The sequence below is a fragment of the Morone saxatilis genome, unplaced genomic scaffold, assembly GCF_004916995.1.
Source record: "Morone saxatilis isolate NCDOM2014 unplaced genomic scaffold, NCSU_SB_2.0 Contig11, whole genome shotgun sequence".
NCBI lineage: Eukaryota > Metazoa > Chordata > Actinopteri > Moronidae > Morone > Morone saxatilis.
In genome coordinates this window covers 29,142,156-29,164,156 of record NW_023339663.1, presented here as the reverse complement: position 1 = coordinate 29,164,156, position 22,001 = coordinate 29,142,156, and the positions used below count along the sequence as shown (strand labels likewise).

At 40.2% G+C, this 22,001-nt stretch overlaps 1 protein-coding gene across 1 annotated transcript in view; it reads right to left on the bottom strand.

The window, feature by feature from the left end:
- Positions 1 to 10,494: 10,494 nt before the first annotated feature.
- Positions 10,495 to 22,001, bottom strand: part of adamts17 (ADAM metallopeptidase with thrombospondin type 1 motif, 17) — a 104,906-nt gene continuing 93,399 nt past the window's right edge. The window contains exons 21-22 of the mRNA XM_035682220.1: positions 12,650 to 12,827; positions 10,495 to 11,338 (exon numbers count right to left, since the gene is read on the bottom strand). Coding sequence (XP_035538113.1) covers positions 11,187 to 11,338; positions 12,650 to 12,827 — 330 coding nt within the window. The 3' untranslated portion in view covers positions 10,495 to 11,186. The remainder of the gene's footprint in view (positions 11,339 to 12,649; positions 12,828 to 22,001) is intronic.

Genomic DNA, 22,001 nt, shown 5'->3' with positions numbered 1-22,001 from the left:
TGTGGTTATTTATTTATTATTATTTTATTTTTATATTATATTGGTTTTCTTTTCTGCCAAGCTGAATGTTTACATTTCAAGGAATTCAGTCAATTAGGGGATTGGTTACATTAGGTCGTTCCTGGCCCACTAATTCGGGCAAGGAACTTTTTAAACAGGTATAAAAACTGCGGTTACTTTTCCACAAAAAACCTCCTCATGGTCCAAAGAAAACTTGGCTCTGCAGAACTTTGGGCAAAAAAAATCCTTTCAAAAGCCGCGTTAAAAAAAATTCTGTGCTAAACTTTTTGGTAGGGCCCAGGGCCTCAAAAGCGAAACAGGGTACTTTCTTTTCAGGGGGATAATATTTTTTGGGCCATTAGGGTTCAATTGATTTTAAATTGTATACATCTCTATACGTTTATAATTATGGTGTGGTAGTTGTGTTCCCCAGGGGGGAGGCTCCCAATCTTTGTAAAAATTCATGGAAATAACACGAAAGCCTTTCCTTTTTCAAACTTTTCAGTGAAGTTCCAAGCTTTTTCTTCTCTAAAGGCTCTGTTCAAATCCATTTCCTAACAGAGATGGCTTTTGTTTAAATTACTTATTTCACCGGGCTTATTTCCAAGATTTTTTCTAGCGGGGGTTAATGGGCTTGGCTCCCAAAAAGTTTGACCCCCATGTTCTGTAAAACTGGCCAGTCCCACCTGCAGTCAGCTATTTTACAGAGACCCCAAAAGAAAGTAGAGAGGATGTTTTGGAGAGAGGTTTTAAGATTAACATTGGGGGGATTGGGTGCGATTTTCCGACATCATGATATTACCGGGTATTGGGGGACCCAATAACCAGGGCGTAATTTTCCACAGATCGGGAAAATTTTCTGATTTCCACCATTGGCGGGAGGAATTTCCGATTCCATGGGACCATTGTTCTGCGCTTAACGGTTGTCTTGCTGGGAAATGATCCCAAAGGAATTTTTTCTTGGCTGGGGCTATTTTTTTTTGGTAAGTGGGTGGAACTGTGGGGAATGGATTTCCTGAACAAAGGGGCGGCGGCTCAAATTGAGGACCAAACAGGGAGTTTTGAGCACGCCGCCCCGGCTCAGGGAGAAAATCCATTTCGGTGCAGGCCCAAAGGGTTAAGCGGGGGCTTGTGGGTTAGCCAACATGTCCGTTGTGTGGAATACTTACTTTTTTAACCATGGAAAAAAACCAAAAAGAGCAAAGACAGCAAAATGCATGTTTTGGCAAAATGCCATTGATTTTCAGGAGAGGGCGGGAAGTCCATTTTTCCCACGGTTCCGTTTACCAACATAACATTCAAAACAAATTAAAAAAAAAGCACACCAGGAAAGAGCAACAAAGGATTTTTTTTATGGCCCAAGGGGGGAGAATGAATAAAGGGCTTGTCAAGGGAATCAACTTTCAGGGGGGAGTCATTTCAAAAAAAAAACAAGGTACAACTCCAGGTAGAACAACGTTTGGAAAGCTTAAAGGGTTACCGGAAAAGGAAAGTTGGGGGCTTCCAAACCATCATCAATACCTTTTCGGGGATTGAAACACCAAAAATCCGTTATTTTCAAGTGGTGGGGGAAAAACCGGGGGGCCGGGGAAATTTTTCGGCCAAAGGCCTGATTGGACACTTTTCCAAAGCCCCCCACAGGTATTTTTTTTACCCCATCCAGGAAATTATATTTCAGGGACTGGCGCCTACCCTTGAAAATATTTAACCCCAAAGTTGTAACCCAAAGTTTTAAGGCTGAGGGAAGTTAAAACTTTTTAAGGGGGTTTCCTTTAAAAAAATTTCCCCACAAAACATCTTTTCCACTAAGGGGAGAAAAAAAAACTATTGCCACCTTCGCAGGGGAAACTTTTTTGCTGGTAAAAAATCTTATAATTTCCAAAATTTTTTTCACCCCTTAAATGTAGGTCCAAATCTTTTTAAAAATTACTTTAGCTTGGAAAATTTTATTTAACAATCCAAATAGTATCATATTTTAATTGTTTTACCAAACCTCGCTGGGTTGGTGGGGGAAAGGTACTTCAAAAGTTTTGGTTTAATGACCAAAACTTATTCTTTTCCCATTTTTTTGGAAAGGGTCCATTTGCTTGCTGTTTCATCAATTTTCATTCTTTCAAGATGAGTCAGGGTAGGACCCACCAAAAGGGATTTTTTCATTCTGTCTCTATTCGGGAGGGCTCCTTCCAATGGGGAGGGAAATTTCCAGGAAGTTCCTCGGGGAGGATGGAGGAAGGGCCCCATTCTTTCGCTCTTTGGATGGCCTTGATTTAATTTTCAAGGCGCCTCCCTTGTGTGCTGTAATGCTCTTGCCAATCTTAAAATTTTGACCTTAATTCCCTCCCCAAAACAAACTTTGATCATACTTTATTAAACCCCATTGTGACTTGCAAGTTTGCACCTTGCATTTTCAAAACAAGGCCTTTTTGGAACGAAGGGGGGAAACCCAAAACAATAAGTAATATTTTTTGTTTTGGGTTTTCGCCCAACTCAGAATTTTTATTTATTTTTGAATTTAGGTTTATAAACTGCAGAGGTTTGGGGGCATTTCTAAGGAAAAAAAAGAACCTTGTTGGAAATTAACACCAACACACAAACCACCCACAAAAACCCACAACCAAAAAAAAACCACCCACACAAACAACAATATACACACCATCACAACACCAAACACCCACACCACAAACATCACATCTTTCCAATTTAGCCCAAATACACAACTTTATTTTTCCCCAATTTAGGCGAGCAAAAACCTGGCAGAAAACAGTTAAAAAAATGGTGGGAAATTTGTTTGGCATTGGCTTTGAATGGAAAAAGTAAATGGAAAATTGTGTGGAAACTAAAATAAAATTAGAAAAATTGAAGGGCGTGTAATCAAAAAAATGGAAATTCTTAAACAATAAGGGATTGCATTAGGGTAGGTTTATGTTAAGATTAAAACATGGGGATCAAAAAAAATGCGTTTTGAATGGTTTTTTTTTTGCATTCCAATTTAAGGGGGAACTAAAAAGGACCAATTTTAGTTTAATAGAATAGGAAACAATTAGATTCTTTAAACAAAAAAATTGAAAAATTGAATAAAAAAAACCTTTGGTGGGCAAGTTTTGAGCTTCATTTCAAATTGAAAAAAACCCAACAGCATCAAATAGCCATGAAAAATAAAAAAACGGCGAATGGGTAGCAAAAATTTTGTAACCCAGGAAACCCCCCTAAGGATTTAAAAAAAGGGAGTTTCCCCCAGCCTTTTGAAAAAGGGGCTTTCTATTAAAGATATTATTGGGAACCTTCAGATGTTTTTTCTGGGGGCCCAAATATTGTCCCGGCTTGATAAGGCCCTCCCACACCGCAACTGTGTTGGGACTTTTCAGATTACACAAGGCTTCTTTGTAATGGAGGGGGTTCACCACAACCAGGGGGCTACCCATCTTTGGCCAGGGCCTCTTAATTACAGAGAGTTAAATTTCATTTGGAAGATTCCCTTCTGGAAAAGTTTGGGCCATGGCCATCTACGGGGAAACCAAATGGCAAGGGGGGCTTGCGATGAAAAAGGTTTGGAGTTTCTCCTCAATTCTGGGGCTGGGGTTTTTGCTTCAACACGGGCTTCAAGGGCTCGGTTTGTGCACCGGAGGGTGGACTAAAGTTTCCCCCACATGGCAGGGGGCGATTTACGATGGCGGTAAGCCAAAACAGCAGGAGGATCGTAAGGGACATTTTTCAAAGCATTTCAAAACAAGACTTCGGGGCCAACCAAGTTCGCTTTGGGAATAAACCTTGCAAAAGGCCATGAAATGCCAAGGTGCGGGAGCCCCACGACCAACCAACTTCTTTCTTGTTCAAAAGATGTTTCAAAACCAAGTGGGGAACAGCTCCTTTTCTTATATTGGATTCAAGGGAGCTTTGAAAGATGAAGGCGGACCCATCTTCTGTGGGGGGGTGCTCTATTTGGACCCACAAACTTGCGGGGCAAACCATTTGTCAAAGCCAACCAAACGGTGGGGGTTTTGCTGGAAAAAAAACGGGTAGGTGCTGGGGAAAGGCCTCGGAGGGGGGTTACCCCCAGGGGAAAAATCCAAGCTCAGTCGGACCTCCCCAACTGCAAGTTCGGAAGTTAATTCCCGGCGGTCCACTTTAACTCACACCTTGCTCCGCCGGAGGGAGGAAAAACAGTTATTTGAACAGCTTGCATTTTTCAAAAAAACAATGGGAAAAAGGGCACGGGGGGGCTTCCTCCAAGCTTGGTTTCAGGCAGGCGGATTTCCAAGGCAGATCCGGAAAAAAAGTTGAAACCCTCTATTGGGGGGTGTTTTTTGCACCTTTAGTGGTGGCTCATATACAAGGATAGTTGGAGGGCATTTTTTTATTTAATGCCCATTTATTATGTGGGCTAAAGTTTTTAATGGGGAAAGGGTTAAAAAAAAAATCTTGTAAAAACCAAACTTACATGTTGATTATTTTTTTTATGGTGGGCCTTTTACAATGGAATTTTGTGATAAAAGGGGGGAAAAGTGTGGGTGTTTGTGGGCTGTTGGTTGTTGCTGTTGTGGGGCTGTGTTTAAATGCATTGCAATTGGGGCTGGGTTTTCTTGCGCCAGGCAAAAAAACAATAATTCTGTTACTCAAACCTATTTCTTTTTTGAGGTCGGATTTCATTTATGGGGTTTGGAGGGAATGGCCAGGAGGCGGGGGAAGGCTTCCTTCCCTTGACACAAAAAGGCTTGGAGGGAAATAAGATGGAGCAACAACTGCTCAGGGGATTCAGGGGCTGATTGGGAGGCAGGGGGGGCCAAACAGGGAGGCAAAAGACCCAAAGCAAAAAAAAACAAGGGGTTTCCGTACTAGGTTTTCCTCCCAGGGAAACAGAGTAGAAAGCAGCTTCCCAGCCCCAGTCTGACGACCCAGAATTTTCTGGAGGGAGCAGGATCAAAAACCTTTGGCAGGAAGGGTACCCAGGGCAAGCGGGGTTATCCAAAATGGGTAATGGTTAATTTGGAAAGGAAACCCCAACGATTGGGTGAGAAAAAAAGGGGACAAAGGGGGACCCTTTCCAGTACGGGGCAAAAAACAAAAACCTGCTCGTTTCCCTCTTTCCTTGTTTTGGCTGGGGTTGCGATTAAAAGATTTTCCTTTGATTGCCCTGGTGGGTGGAAAGTGAAGGGATTGTTTAAGGGCCCAAACGGGGGCATCTTAATCTGGATGAAAAGGAGGGGGGGATCGTTGAGCAGGCAGGAAAAAGGAGGAAGAGAAATGTTTCTATTTCCTCCAAAAAAGAAACTGGCCCCAATGTTTTACGTTTTTGAGATTTTTGGTTAAACATACAACCCTCCTTTCAGTGTTAAACTTTTGAGGAGTCAAATTTACTTTATTTTATTGTTTTTTCTTTTGAAAGGAAATTAATTTAGGAACTTTGGCAGTAGGGCTTTAATCAAGGGTTTTTTCAATTTCTTCAGTGCAACCTCTTTACTTTAAACTTGTTTGTGCATGTTTTCAGGATGCCCAACCCCTGGTTTTTATTGATAGTGGTGTTTTTCTAAAATTGATATTTTTGTTGACTGACACCATTTGCGCCAGTGCCCTTCTTGACAGAAGCATATGCTGGATTTTCTAACACTTGCAAAACTCGTTTCATCTTGCATCATTTAGATGATTTTAAGTAGTTGATTTCTCGTCCCTGCCAGTCGCAGTATCTCTACAGTCAGAGAATTTTCTTGAGTTAAGCGTAAACCGCTTTCTGAGAGAACTGTAGCCTCTAAAGCGTTGGCATAACCCTTGATAGTGTGTATGGCAAGGATCTTCAACAATTCATTCAAATTTTATTGTATAGACCGGCCAAAATTCATAAAGAGTTATCTCAGGAACTTTTCAAAGATGGCAGTCTAGAAGAACTCCTTAAACATTATTACAGAGACCCAACAGTCAAACATGAGCAAGCACTTGGGACAGCGGTCAAAGGAAAAACTTCCTTTTAAAAGGCAGAAAAAACTGCCAAAACCAAGTTTTAATTCACTGCTTTATGCACTTAACCCAATTGGTTTGTTTGGTTGAGGCAGCAGATGGTCCCAGCAAAAAATATTGTGTTTGTGAGCTGCTTATATGAAAAATCACAGTTGTGCTTTAATTGTTTTTACTTGAATCTGTCATCTTCAATGCAAATTTTTAAAGCTATGTAGCTAGCAGGATTCAGTTCACATTCAACAAATGTAAAGATCCAGCATCAAAGAGTCTCTGGGAAATCCTTCCATTAGCTGCCCTCAATGACTTTAAAAAGGCGATCCTCCAAGCAAAAAATCCTCACACAATTCACTGGTGCATAAATTGTTTTTCACTTAATATTGATGTAATGTTGGAAGAAGTTCTGTTAATGGGTTTACGGTTTTCAAAGTTGGAATATGCATGAAATCTCAACGTTTAATCCTAAAGAATATTTTCCTTCTTGATTTACTTAAAGAAAAATCACATTATGTACTAATATTCTGAAAAGCAACTCACCAATCTGAAAAAGATTACCAAAAGCACTAAATTTACGTGTGTTCCTCTAAGAACAATAGGGAATTTTGAAATTATGTATTCCCAAGCTCTGTAACCCGTGTCTCCTTAAAAAAGAGTAACGAAAACTAATTAATTAGCTATGAAATTTAAAAGCTGGGCTAATAATCAGAAAAACCCTAGGTAACGAATTACGGAACCTGAAGTAGTAACCAGGTCCAAAGAACAGCCCAAAAAAACAGGTTAAGTTTGAGAAAAAATATATACAAAAATTAAAGAACAATTTACAATTCCCTGCCACCTAAGCGCTTCCTGAGTGCAAGGCGCACAATAAAGGGCCCCAGAATAAATAACCTCCAAAACAAAAAGAGTCCATGAAAGTTCTGTGGTGTGTGTGTTTCTTGGATAATGTATTTTTTTTCATACCCGGTAAGGTTTAGGTGTGTTCTTATTTAATTTCAAAAATGAAGTGCAGATTAATGATGGTTCAAAAAAAAAGAATGCCCGGCTGCCACACCAAGGCTCTTGGTTGTTCACTGAATTCTGCGGTTGGTCGCCACTGAACTGCCAAAGGGTCAGGTTCAGAAATGATCTAAATCCCTCTCTAAAAAAAATATGATACAGTACAGATGCAATTAGTTATTTGTCATTTTGTTAAATCCGATCAACTTATTCCATTCAAATGTCAAATCAAATATAACCAATTGTAAAGGATATAAATACTCTAAAAATCATTATGTAAATGAATGGTACAATCACACCAAACTAAGATAGGTCAGACCAAAAAACAAACAATCATCAATCAATTATGTACCATCTAAGTATAGAAATAAATCATGAGATTTTAAAACAGAAATTTGTTTTAACCTTTTAAATTAATTTATGATCTTAATAACATTTTAAACATCACATTTTATATTATTCATTATTTTAAACATTAAGAATGAACTTCTGTTACTCAACATATCAACATGTGTATTGCAATAAATAATAAAAACCTTATTTACATATGATAAACAAAGGATAAATACTTCAATCAAATACTTTAATAACAAAAGAGTATAAATCACTTTAGCGTGGAATACTATAAAGATTGTAAGGGACTAGCTTAGCTGAGTAGCAGAGAGTAAAAAACAAAATAATTTGTTGTCATTTAGACACTTTAATTTCTGTTGACTCCAGGGTTAAGAATGGTGTTGAATTGTCAACAGAAGCCATAGAATCTATGAAGCACAGCCCAATACCGTTGCCATTGGTCAAAAAACATCATTTAAATGTCCAGGTGGAACTGTAGACAATCTGTTGGCGAGAAATTTAAAATATTCATAGTGTATATATACTATACATAATCCTGAAAATAAAAGAATCGTTTGTTTTTTTACTTAGAAAATGAGCACATTTGAAACCGCCATGTTTCTACAGTAGACAGGAAAAAAAAACAAACACGGCTCTAAAATAGGCCTTCACATTTTTCGCGGCCAACATAATTTTTGACACCACTTCACAAGCCTCATCTCAAATTCCCAGGTCATTTTATGATTATTGATAAGGTAAAAATGAACATGCCTGAATAACAAGGTAATCATTTTTTGAAAATATAGCAGAACTAAATTTTTTAAAATAAGCATTTGTAACGGTTATATGTAGAAAATCATTCACATGTGTTTAAACTGTTCAAAAAATAAAATGAGAAAAACGTTGAACTTGTTTGTAACTTGACCTGGAAATAATTATTTTATAGATTAAAATAGAGCTTTATGAATAGCACAGCTCAAAGATGGACAGCAGAAGAGGGAGAGAAAAGAGAGAGAAGAGAAGACAGACCAGAGCTGGACTTAAAAAAACCATCCCACATAAGTGAGGTGTCAGCAATTGGTAACACAAGGGCGCAACTTACCAAGGTGAGCTAGGGCTTACTTTTAGTGCGTCTTAAGCACTTACAGTTAACTGGAAATAAAATATAAAATAATGAAAAATTTTAAATTTCAAATTTAGATAGAATTATTCCTAAAAATTTCTCATCTCTAAAATTATTAGTTAATATTGGTATGTTGGAGTGTAATGGCAGTGTGCTGGGAGGAACAGGAAGAGGAAGAGAGCAAGTCTGCATTCTGGTTTAATGGTAATCCAATAACTAATAGTGGGTATACAGGTTTTGTTTTCCAATGTAAAAATAAAATCACATTATTTATTATGTAACAAAATAAAAGAGAATCACTTTACAGTAGACTTGAAATAGAATTTGATCCAATCATTCAGATGTTTGCTCAGAATGGTCTGATGAATATTGAACACAAAGTGGATGACAGTACAAATATATAGTGTGACTACACAGAACAACAGACAAATGGTTAAATCCCTGTATAAACAAATTATTTACTCCAAATCAGCACCATGAAATACATTTAGTGGCAGTTTATGTAACAAACATACTGTATGTGCAACTAAAAAAAAGTACAGTACGGGAATAATTAAGCATATTTGCTCTACATCAGCAAAAAAAGACTCAAATCAATAAAAGGCATGTTATTAAATAATCCTACAACATACAAAAACAATAACTATAAACAAACAATGACAATAGGACCATCACTGACAATAAGCTGAATTCCACAATAGTGAAACATGTCATAAGGTAGCACCATTCAACCCCATGGAAAAGACTGAGGCCTTTTTTGTTAACACACACACTGAGGCATGTGAGCTCCAGGACTATGTGACCAGGGCCGACAGGGTGATAATAATATTTTTAATGGCAGCTGCTGGTGACAGATAATTACTGTTGATATTATGTATTCAATGTTCGGCCATTTAAAAACAATTATTACTGGTTTACCCCCTGACCTTTACTGTCAGAGGGCACAAGCTTATAACAGAGCACTGAGAAATGAAGACGCCCATTTCCATCTGGTATTAGAAAGTGACCTGTATGTGGATCTGCTCAATGACATCCTGTGAAGGGCTGCTGAAGTTACACCTGGTGTTAAATGAGTGCTTTCATTATCTCAATTGCCCCATCCTAAGTCCCGCCCCTTTTTGCTCCAATAGGAGTTGAGCAAGCCTCCGTCAACTTCCTCCTTTTCTGTACTCAGATATGCTATGTGCTAGGCTAATCTATGTTGAAAAGACAACCAGATGATGGTTAAAAGATAAAAGCGACAAACAGTCACATCTCAAGTTGAAAATAGAGCCAAACGCTAGCTAACTAGCTTTCCAATTTCCATCAGTTGTTATTTAGCTAGTTTGTTGAAGATTTGGTGAGAAGGTAAGAAGCAAAATGCCAGTGAGTGGGCAGTGATCTGTTTGTGAGGGAGTGGAGTGAATGAAAGCTGTGAATACGATAAAACCTTTGTCTAGCTCATAAATACAACCTATCCATGTCTGTGTTACTCTATGGACAGTTGTTAGCTGTCTAACTGTTATTGTTGTAACTGAACAGCTCTTCTTTTGGTGTTTTTTGTCAGTTACCAAGCAGTTTCTGATGCATTAGCACCACTCTCTGGACTGGAGTCGATCCGGATTTGCACACAGCCAGGATAACCAAGACGGATAGTTATCAGATTAATTTTGCCAACGCATAGGATTTTATCCAGATACCAGACACTTGAAATGACAAGAAGATAGAAGAGGTGTAGACTTGATTTATGATTTGATTTGTATGACTTAATTTTAGTTCATGTGCACTGGCTGGTTGGTCCTGCTACCAAGCAGGATCACAACAGCCCTGCTGTAGCAAAGCATGTGTTCATGGCTGGGGCACAGCGTAATTTAAGCAGGCTTTTACCATGCCCATGGCCCCTCAGCATGACGGGTACTGAAACCACGCTAATGAAAGGTGTCCGTTCTCACTGCCATAACTGACCTCTTCTCACCTACTTACGGATAAAAATTAGAACAAAATAAGATTTGTGGCGCACAATTGATAATAAGAATTTAATAAATCTTAAAGAGTAATATTGGTTGGCAAGAAAAATTTTAAAGTCCATCAAATGGACTGGATCGGAAAAGCAAAACAAACCCAATGTACCCTTGGAGTGTATGTTTCTGCTTCCACCATTTTCTGCTACATGAGCTATCCAAGGCCCTCAAACAGAGCTGTGGATCAGTGGGTCTCCTATCATTAGCTTGGTCGATTCACTGTAAACCTACAGTATTTTACCATGGCTCCTGATCAATACTTACACAATATTACAGTATACTTAATTAATACTTAAGTATCATCATTTTACTTATGTATAAACCTATTTACTAGTTATTTGAAATTGCAACAGTTAGCTATAATACAGTACAACCGAGTAAAAGATACAAAGGAGAGCATAATTAAGGAAGAGGGAAAGCTCTGGCTGACTCATAATCCCATGTCATCTGATAGACCTGCCAGAAAGTCTACTTCAAAATCAAGCACTTATTTTCAATCATTCTGTGCAATAAAGCCGCCTTGAATGGCGTTCTAAAGGCTCCCCCAGTTTTTTTCTTTTTTTTTTGGTGTACAGCAAAAGAAATATTGGACATTTTCAAGTCTTCATCAAAACAAGAAGCTTATGAGCCCATTTAAAATGTACACTTAACATGTACTTGCCATTTTCTTACTTAAATACAAAAAAGTTCCATCAATAATAGAAATTGTTTTCTTATAACATTTAACAATATTAAAAAACATTTACAAAAAGGAGCGCTATTTGGAGGAAAGTAGGTGCATTTGGTCATTAGCTCTTGTGCAGTATTTTCTTGGCATAAAAGTCTCTACAGGTTTCACAGCAGCGCTGGTACCATCTCATGTCCTGACAGAGGTTCTTCTCTCGGATCACGCGACAGTACACTGTCCACTGGTCCCCCATGCATTTGTAGGTCAGAGCAGCTGAGGTTGGGGGTAGGAGAGAGGCAACAAGTCAGTATTCATAAATGACAAAATGCATGTTTTTAATTGTCTTCCAAAACAACCAATACTGGCGTATGGCCACTATGTGACAGAGTAGGTGAGAACATTATTGTTAGCTGAGTATTCCCCAATTAAGACGAGTTAACCATTTTAGATTTTTGTTTTGTTTATTGACTTTTTTGTATCACTTGTACAGGCCTGGAATCTACACTCTTTATGGTTGACTGAAGTGAAGAAATGACTCCTCTGTAAAACGTTACAACAAAGATGCTAACAGCGTTAACTTTCTGAACTTCTCTGTAACATCTGGTTACAAATATATTTGTGAGTAGGAGAAATCTTGTGCTACTGTTGATGTCCAGTGTGGAGACGGACACTGGTAAACGTGACTTATTTGTTGCGTCACATGTAGTTTAACGAGGAAATCCCTGTTTTTTTTAAGGGCACAATGGCCTGTTCATAACGAGACATGTCAAAGCTGGAAATGTGGGTAGTTCATTTTAGAAGTGGCGTGTATCATTGGTGGCACTTCGTTGGAGGCAGATTCTAGAAAAAGAGTCCAACAAACATCTGGATGACTCTGGTCAGGCCCCCCACATTTGGTGGCAGCACGTGGGTTCCAGATTTATAAAGTCATTGTCCGTTGTCGTATGACATCGGCACCAACTGCTGTTCACTCCTGCTTTACCTGGTCTTCGCTAGCAAGATAAACACTGTATCTGCGTCAGAGAGCATGGGTCATGGCGGGCCGCCATAGTCTAGTTAATTAACGGGAAGCACTGGTGCACGAGCAGCTGTAGATGAGCAGTATTGCGTTTATCAAAAGTATGTAGTAGGCGGTTCCCAGTACAGCCATGTCTAATAAATGGCTTATTTAGGCAGTTGCAGTTTGTCGGTATTATAGTTGTTTTTTGTCACTGATACAGTGAACACAAACTTACATTTAATTTATCTTTAAAATATCTGTTTTCAGTCACTATTGTATGCATACATGTATATAAATAACTGTATTTTATTTCAAATGTTACACTTTATGATTTTAATTATGTGGTGTTCTGTGTAGCATGAAGGGACTGCAAACTTTCATTTTACTGTACAACCTTGTGTGATTCTTAGTTAAATAAGTAACTCGAACTTCAGTCGTTGACCACAGTACACACGGCACACCTCATGAGAGCTGTAGCTGATGAATGCAGAGGTTTTCAGTTATGATCTGTACTCTCGCCAGTGAACAAGGCTTCTTTAACCTTTCAATCTGACTTCAGAACAGAGTTGTGACAGGTGCCTCACCTAGCCTGGGGGAGGTGATGGTGTTCACATTGATTTTCTCGTTGCAGGTGCCATGGTGACAGGGTCGGTAGGTCGGTGGTCTCAGCGTCACTGGGCAGTCATTGCCGTGACGACCAGTTACTTTGTGCATACACTGGACCACTCGCGACTGCAGGCCCTTCCCGCAGGATGACGAGCACTGAAAAAAACAATTAAAGGTGTCACTTCTTACTCTCTTACTCGAAGTTGGGGTTGTAGTCAACACAGGAGGTTCTCATTTCAACTTAGTATATACCTGTAAATCCCCCTAATGACCACTGAATTGTCATTTTTGGATTTCTGCTTTTGTACAAGTTAAACAATTGAGATATGTGTTACTTAGTGATCTTAACAGGTGTTAGTAGTTGTATTTTTGTACTTTAGACAGAGCCAGGCTAGCTGAGTTTTAGTAAACTCTAAACTGTAAAGATGGAAAATACTATCAGATTGTTTATTTAAACAAGTAGGAATATTATTTTGGTGCTCATGGTGTCTGTAAAATGAACTGAAGGATTGAATCATAAAGAATCTAACCGACCTAATGATGTGTAGTGTGTCCATATAGACAAAAGTCTAAACATTTATATTTGTGTAGGTGATCTAAGCTCTCTTTTTCTAAGATGAAAATTAGCTTGCTAATGTGAATTGTCCCTGGTAAATAAATAAATAGAACTCGCTCATGCAAGCAACCCAGTGGGCTTTAAGATGTTATATTATTTTTGTCAAAACATGTCGCCACACTAGGCTAATAAAGGGAACCTGCTTCTAATTGAAGTTTTATGGTATACAAACATGGCAGCCCACAGTCTGATGTGTTTCCTGCAAGGGAAAGGATTGCATGGTCTACTGGCTTGCTGCCATTATTGTCTTTCTGGCAGACTGCAAGCTCACAAATGGGATCAGTAAACGTGTCTTTATATGAAAACATAATTTCTGATTGTGAATTACAATTGTGTTGCAACTAAATCATAATTCAACAGCCCAGTGCTGCTCCAGGCGTACATATTCTAGCAGTGTTACTGCTGATGAAATATCTTAGAAAGGGAGCTTAGGGTCTAATGCTGCCATGTTATGAGTCTTGTGTACCCTGTGCAGCAGTTTTTCACAAACTCTGTATAGATGTCAGTCCGTGGTAGGTTGAGGCCAGGAGAAAACTGGAACATAAAGCCAATAATTTTTATTAGGTGCATGGAGCAGCTGGTAATCCTTAAAAATAAATAAAAAATGAAACAGCTGTGTGGTTTCTCCTGGTCTCACTGACCTGTTTCAAATTAGATATAACTTTGTCACTGCACAGAGTACAAGTACCGAAATGCAGTTAAGCATCTAACCAGAAGAAAGCAGTAAAGCACTTGCAGATGTACAAAAGTATAAGGGTAATAAAGTAAATTGACAGTAGGGGATGGTTAAGAATACGTTAATATACCATAAAACTTCAATTAGAGGCAGGGTTCCAATTTGAAGCAGGTCCTTTACTAAACTGGTGTGGCTACAGGTTTGGACTAAAAGGCAGGTCTTAATTACCTAACCTGGTCTGGATTTTATAGACGTTCTTTGGATGTATAAAACCTCTTAAAACCCACCAGGTCGCCTGCTTGAGCGAGTTTTAAGCTGCTTTGATCGCCTACATAAATATAAATGTTTAAACTGTCAGTATGGACATGCTGTACATCATTAGATCAGTGAGATTCGCCACAATACAATCCTTCAGTTCATTTTAAGGAAACCATGAGCACCAAAGTATCAAATTAATGATTTGTAATTTTATACAAGTAATATTGCTACTGGCTTAAATAAACAATCTGATATTATTTCCCATCTTTGCTGAGCAAGAGTTTTGTGTAAAAGGAATTAAAGGCCAGTCCCAAATAAAGGCCGGTTGAATTCAGTAAGTGAAGCACATAAAGCTACATTTGCGTTTATACCTTATTTACAGCTAGTATGCTCTAAATGCAGTGGTTGCAGAGTTTAACCAGACAAGAACAAAAGCTTCATTTTAGTCTGCCATTGAAGTTAATTAGTGACAACTGATATAATCTGCTGCCGTCTACATTTTTAGCCAGCCCTGACTAGCTGAAAGTTTTTCTGCAAAAAGAGAACAGTGTTCATGTGCAGGCAGCAAGTGAACATTTTGTCCTCATAGCTGATGTGTTAGAAGCAGGAGAAATGGGCAGCGTGAGGATTAGAGCGACTTTGACAAGGGCCACATTGTGATGGTGAGATGACTGGGTCAGAAGCATCTCCAGAACTGCACTCTTGTGGGGTGTGCGTTCCTTGGTCTGCGGAGAGGTCAATACCTTTATCAAGTGCTCCAAGGGAAGGAAAAGAAACCGGAGACAGGTTCATGGGGGGGGCAGAGGTCTCCACTGCATGCATCGTGGGGAGTGCAAAGGCTGGCCCGTGTGGTCCGATGCACAACAGAAGAGCTGACTGCAGCTCAACTCTGCTGAAACATAGTAATTGCTCGGTTCTGATAGTCCGTGTCAGAACACCCACGTGCAGGGCCAGTTTGTTGTATGGGGCGCTGCAGAACATTCTGAACACTCACGGTGCCCAGGTCGCACAATTGTTATGCTGATCGGTGTATACGTGTCATTCCCAGGTCCCATAAAAAAGCATCTGTATTTGACGACAAGCATCAATGTACTTCTTTCTGGCTCTGAGTTGGTTGTTTTTCATTCAGGCCTGGTGGGATTCTTGCAAATGCCATTAGGAGCACTCGGAGGAGGCAGAGGAACCTGATTTTCTTTTTCAGACTGTCTCACATCATGAAATGAAATTTTAGGCAAATATGATAATATGACGATAGTTATTTTCATAAATTACCGACTGCAGCTTTAACCTGTAACCAAACCCCCTTTTCCATTTGTGTATTTTCATAGACTATCAATGAACTACATTCACTTTTAAGATTTTAAAACACAATGATTTTTAGGTTATTATACTCCAATGAAAAAATCCCTATGAATATTATATTCTGTTGTTGCCAATAGAGCATACTTAGTGTTACACACTGGAGCTTTAATAGCCATAGTCTGACTCACTCGTAATATTACCAGACAGGATTTAGATATTACGGCCACCATTGACCAGGAAAATTTCATCCAATTATTTCTATTCACCAGTGGACTTGTTGAATTGCCATAATTCATAATCCATTGAAGTAATTACAGACCTTACATGGCAGTGTTGAGTCACAAGGCTGCTGTAGCTACTTCAGTTTCTCTTGGTCAGACATGACTCTCCAGATCAAGAAATGTCATTAAAAGTTAATAATACTGTGATAGCAGCAGTGTAATGGAGCTCACGTTGCCTCAAAACAACTCATTTGCCAAGCATCATTACAGCCTTAAATGAGTTGAGCGGTTTCCCCACAGACACGAGGAAGTGATAATGAAAGAAGCACAAATAGAAACCACAGCATACTTATGGACAGTGGAGGCCCGAAGGTCAAAGAACTATTCTTGGGACTGATGTTTGAATCTACTGATAGAATGGGAAATGTGCTTGGGTGTTTAATTCGAGAAATCGACTCATTCAACACTTTTGCACTTGATCCCAATTGGTAAAAACAGTGATGCCCTGTTTTTTCATGGGACTCTTTTAACAGGCTGGTCAGGAGGAGGTCATGTTTCCCTTAGTTTATTATTTTTTTTACCGGCAGAAATTAAAACGAAAAGGAATTGTTAAATTGACAGAATACGTGTCCTGAAAACCCTGCAAACTTAGAGAGGAGTCTTCCAGTCATGGAAACACCTTGGAATTAATTAAAATGACCAAACATCCTGGAAATAATCTTTGTTCTCCTGGAAAACGTTATTGGATTTTACCCCCTCACTCAGATCACCTACATAAACAATATTTAGTTTGAAACTTGACAGTTAGTAGCTGCTCGGTGTGACACTTTGCAGTGGGTTAACCAGACGTGAAATAGAACAGAAAAATTTGTTAAACTCTCCCTTTTCATTTTGTCCTCGTCAATCTAGCCGTTCACACCAGATGCGGAGTGGATTGGATTTACAGCGATCTTTTGTGCGTCGTAATGAACCTAAGACACTTCATCATTAAAAAACAAGGAATAAACGTTAAGGTCAATGCCAGGCCCACTGGTAAATTATGACCGTTTGAGCAAGTGCTGTCTTGGAAAATTTCCTGGAAAGGCACAGTGAGTTTCCCAGAGCTGTATCTGAGTGAAACAGCAGAGTACAGTCTCTGGATATTTAAACACGTAGATCACAGAATTTTATACTGATGGTGTAACAACTACAGTTTGAACACAGTAACATAGGGGTATAGTAAATAGCCAATGTCTCTTATCCAACATAAGAGGACAACAGGAGCCAGTGACAGGTGTCTGAACTGTCCAGATGCTGACAACATAACTGATTGATGTACTCAAAGGGTCAGTTAGAGAGAAAACTCTAATCTCTCGTGGTCAAAACGCTAGGTTATTAAAGGTCCAGTGTGTAACATTCAGTAGGATCTATTGTCAATAGAAATGGATATATAATATTCATAGGAATGTTTTCATTAGTGTATAATCACCTACTAATAAGAACTGTTGTGTTTTTGTTACATTAGAATGAGCTGTTTTATCTACAGAGGGAGTAGGTCCTCTTCTGCCATGTTTCTACACTAGCCCAGAATGGACAAACCAAACACTGGCACTAGATATGGCCTATTGACTTTTTGGAGAGTTTCATGGCCACCATAGTTTCTCCTACAGGCTTGGAAGGTGAGCAGTTATATGCTAGATGTCACTAAATAGTTTACACTGGTATTAAATATTAAAAGGATAATGCAGTTTTATTACATCTTTGATCTTATTTTCATCAGCCTCACATTGCTAAAAAAACAAACCAATACGAGCATTCAGATAAGCAGACAGTCTGGAAACAACCTCCAGGTTAGTCAAACTTATTTGGAACATAAAACAAAGCAAACAGTGAAATTATAACCATAAACTTCCATCACAGTTTACAGACCCACTGCCAGCATTAACTTTGACCTACTGTACTTACTGCAGTTTTCCTGTGTAATGAGGGGTCATAAGTGTCATTTCAGACGCCTCAGTTTCTGTTTGACCTCCAAATAAATTGGTTTAGGTTATCTGGTTAAACTGTTGGTTTATTTCTAACCCGTCTTATTCAATTCAATTCAATTTTTGAACTGCAAGCTCAAACTTCCAAAGGCTCTAATTCACTCTTTGCATTTCTGTTATAGAACTCTACTTGTCTCCTATTCTATTAGAACTAGTCTGGTTCTTAGTTCCCTTAAATTGAAATTCTCTGCAAACCATCTCAAAACGCATTTATTGATCCCATGTTAACTCTTAAACACTCAACACTAATGCATCACCTTTATGTTAAAGATTTCACTTTTGAACTCTACACGCTTTCAATTTTCTAATTTTTCTTATCTTAGTTCAAACACCCATCGTCATTACTCTTTTTCCGCATTCAACAGCATCGGCAAAATTTCAACCTTTTTACTGCGTTCTCCCCTGCAGCGCTGCCTCGCTATTGAGCAATCACAGTGGTGTATTGCTATTGATGATCGTGACTGTGTGTGGTGTGTGCTGTGTGTGCCTCTGTGGTGTAATATGCTGTGCTGTGTGGTTGTTTCTGTCGGTGTGTGTGTGATGGTGTGTGTGTGTGGTCTCGTCTACACCTTCACAAGTCTTTTTCTCTTAGAATGCCAAACTCCTGCGTTATTACAACTAATTCAAACTAATAACACACTCTGAGCTGGCGAGAACCAAACAAAATGTGACCTTTGTTTTGGTTTCGTTCAGGCTGTTGATGCAGCGTGCACCCTGCAGTCCATCGGCTTATATAGGTATGAGCCAGTAGCTGACGGGAGTCAGTCATTTTACGAGATGGCAAGGCATTACAAGCACACGAGGACGCCGCTCTTGAACTAATCAACGGCCCAAAGAGCGAGAGATGGCTCCTCATCCTCCATCACCTCCGACGGACTGCTGATCTTCCTCATGAGGGAGGCCTCCCAACGGTAGGAGACAGATGATTCTGGTGCTCAGCCCTGACTCATCTGAAGATCACAACTTGACTGAAACACGCAGCAAATGGCTTCAAAAACCAATGGAAACAAGTAAGTGGTCTCTTAAACAAACTCCTCGAGACTTTCCACAACAGCGGAGTTGTGTAAACCATAAACTAATGAACCTACTTTGATAGGATGATACATTTCAAGCTAGCAGGCGTAGTCTCTAAAAGATTTGACTAATTTAAGGTGGCACAAAACACATATTGATTTTATACACAGATCTTTTACAGCAGTTTCTGCCACAGGTGGCAGTTTTTTCCTGCGCTTAGCGCACACCACAGATGTGCTCGCGATTTTTTAACGGAACACCCCTGCAAGCGGGTTAACTTCTCAGCTTCAACTTGTCTGACACCTTGATGGCTGCCACTACGTCAGGTCAGCGCAGTCCGTGAATAAATAACTGCCTGGATGGTAAACAATACCTGTGGCTGAAGTGTTCAATCAGCGCTGCGAAATCCCGCGCTTTTCCACCACTGATAAACCGGGTTTGGTCATCGAGTATCGATGCATGTTGAGCAACTTCTTCGGTAATGCCCCTTTTAGCTTTCAACGTTTGTCTACCTCTGGAGTGGTTACCTTGTTTTTTGAATGACTCCTGAAGTGACTGTCTACAGCCTCTCCTTTCATTCTTTTCCTGCCGCCGTGGCTAAAAATCCTTGGTGCTCTTTCGTGTGGTGCTTTTTTAAAATGTTTTGAAATATGTAGTGTTGTACGACGTGATGCGAGCCTTCCGCCTCTTCTGAATCACTGGCTTCTTTGCAACATTGCATTTGCTGTCTTGCTCCTTTGGTTGCGTTTCCCAGTGTAAGTATCAATCCAACACACAGCGGAGCCATCGTTGGGCTACCCCCACCCAACTCCGCTGCTAGCCTGGCTGCAAACGGCTAATGGATTTCCTGAGCGGGCGCTGTCTCCATAAACTCTGTGCTCATTGAGCCCCTCTGTTCAGGCACTCCATCTCACAGTCTTTGCAGCCAGCTACCGCAGTAGATAGGCGCAGCAGCGAACTCCACTGTTTGGAAGTCATTTCAGGCAGACAACGTTAAAGCGCAGACATCGGCTCATGGATGCGCGGAAAATCTCCGCAGGTTGGATGCGGAAAATTCTCCGATGCCTGTGATTAGCTTGGTAATTCGGTCCCAATCACCGGATACTGGATCGGAGTCGGCCCCCCATCCCCCTCAATCGTATTCCTTAATAACTCTCTCAAAAAGAACATGCCTCTACTACTTCTGGCTCTGCTACATAGCTGACTGCAGGTGGACTGAAAAGGTTTTTACAGACATGGGTCACTTTTGGGAGGCCAGCATAAGACCCGCCTAGGAATGCCTTGAACTAAGCCGGTGATAAGTACACCTTTAAAAAGGCAATCTGTTTAGCCTGACGTTTTGACAGACGCTTATACAGAGAGAGCTGCGAACGTTCAGCTGAAGTCTGAAGGAGCCTTCGTGCTTACTCTTCCCCACTGTGATCTTCACAGCAACGGATGGAGCCTCCTGGCAAACACAACTACCGACACGCATACAATTTACAGTTAGAGAATGTAAAAATTAGTCCATTGAATACTAATGCAGCAAGATTATCCTGAAGCAAAGTCACCTGTCGCTTTTGAGAGCGCTGGCTTCAAAGCAGAAAGTTTAGCAGCAGATTTTTTAAGCTGCGCGCTGAGATTTTGCCAGTTCTTGCAAGCAGCAAGTCTCTTGGACATAGGGCAGGGAGTTTTGTCGGAACAGAGTAGCACGGCAGTCTTCTATTGACCCTGTGAACAACATGTCTTGCCGATTGAGTGGCCAGGGCCACCGACTAATGCTACCCAAGTCTTAGGTCCTGTACACGGAATTCCTGAATGTACCTTGCGCACTTCTGGCGAGAACAATAATAATATACTAATTCAAGTAGATAATCCCACATAACTCATAACGCACAACCACCACAATGTCGATTATAGTCTACGCTTTTTACACTTAGTCTTAATCGCTATTACAATGCCACCATCTTACCATACAACAATGCGTCAGCAATTGTTTATTTATATTTATCGTTTTTTCATTGTATTCATCTCATTCATTATTTACTTTATTTCCGCTTTTCTTTTTCCTTCTCGCCTCCTTGCCTATTCTCTATACTTTCCTTAACCTGTCACTCATAGATTTGTTCATTATGAACTGTATTATTTTATTAGAGCGCCGACCAATTATCCAGCGGGGCCCGAATATTATGTGGCCCGAATATTAGGCCATTTTTCCAAACTATGCGTAATCAGCATTGTCTATAATGAAAATATTTAGAGGTGTCAAATCTTACGCCCGCGAGCCGGCAAGCTGGCCTGCCAGAGGGTTGCATTCCTCCCGGCTCGCGGGATGTGTGAAACATTAACAGAGAAGACACGCGTATCCTGAACAGTAAGCACAAAATGCTTTAATTAAACTATTACGTCACCCCCCCAGCAATGTAACCTCACCACTGTAACCATTTACTGCTCAGACCGCGGTGATAACTTCTACTGCGGCTCTGGCTCGCCTTGCCCGTTTTCACCCGGCCCGCTGCGCGCCTCGCGTTTACGCTCCCTTCTCTCCTCTCGCTTCTAAACCACCACACCATTACCCTGCTCCTATTGCCTCTTATAACCAATCCGCACTCTCTCGTCAACCAAAGGAGACATAACTTAGCAACAATAAACAGTGATTCACGAAACTTACTCTCAGTCTAAGTATCCGCCGCCAGTTTTCAGCAGCTGGCCAGATGCTGAAAATGCTCATGTAAAGTGCCCTTTAAATATGTTGCTAGCATCTTGACAGAGTTGCTTTTTACATTATTTATCTAACTCTCAAGCAGAGAAGTTTCGCCTCTGCATAATTTACTCTGTTCAAGTTCCAAGGCTACATTTTTACTCTACATATTTCTGCGTGCGCCCTTTGTAGATCTGTTCCACCAGTCCACTCGACGCCTTCCACAACTGCTAGGCCTCAATGCCACATGTGGTAACTTCAATATTGAAAATATAATCCATGCACCCTTGGTTGACAATCTCGCACTTTCTACCTTTCTCCCTCTACCAGAAATTTCCGGTTGTTCGTAATGTTCCCTGTGAACAAGACACACGTTCTTACTTAGAATTTCTGTTTACTGAGCGGCGCTACCTTACCCCACGATTATCTCCTCTCAATCTTCCGCCTGACTCGGCCTCGGCCGCCACTTCAACGGTCACCATTGGGTTGCTAAGTGTGCAGCCCCCGTCGACCGACAACAATGCACCAGCTGTTGACAC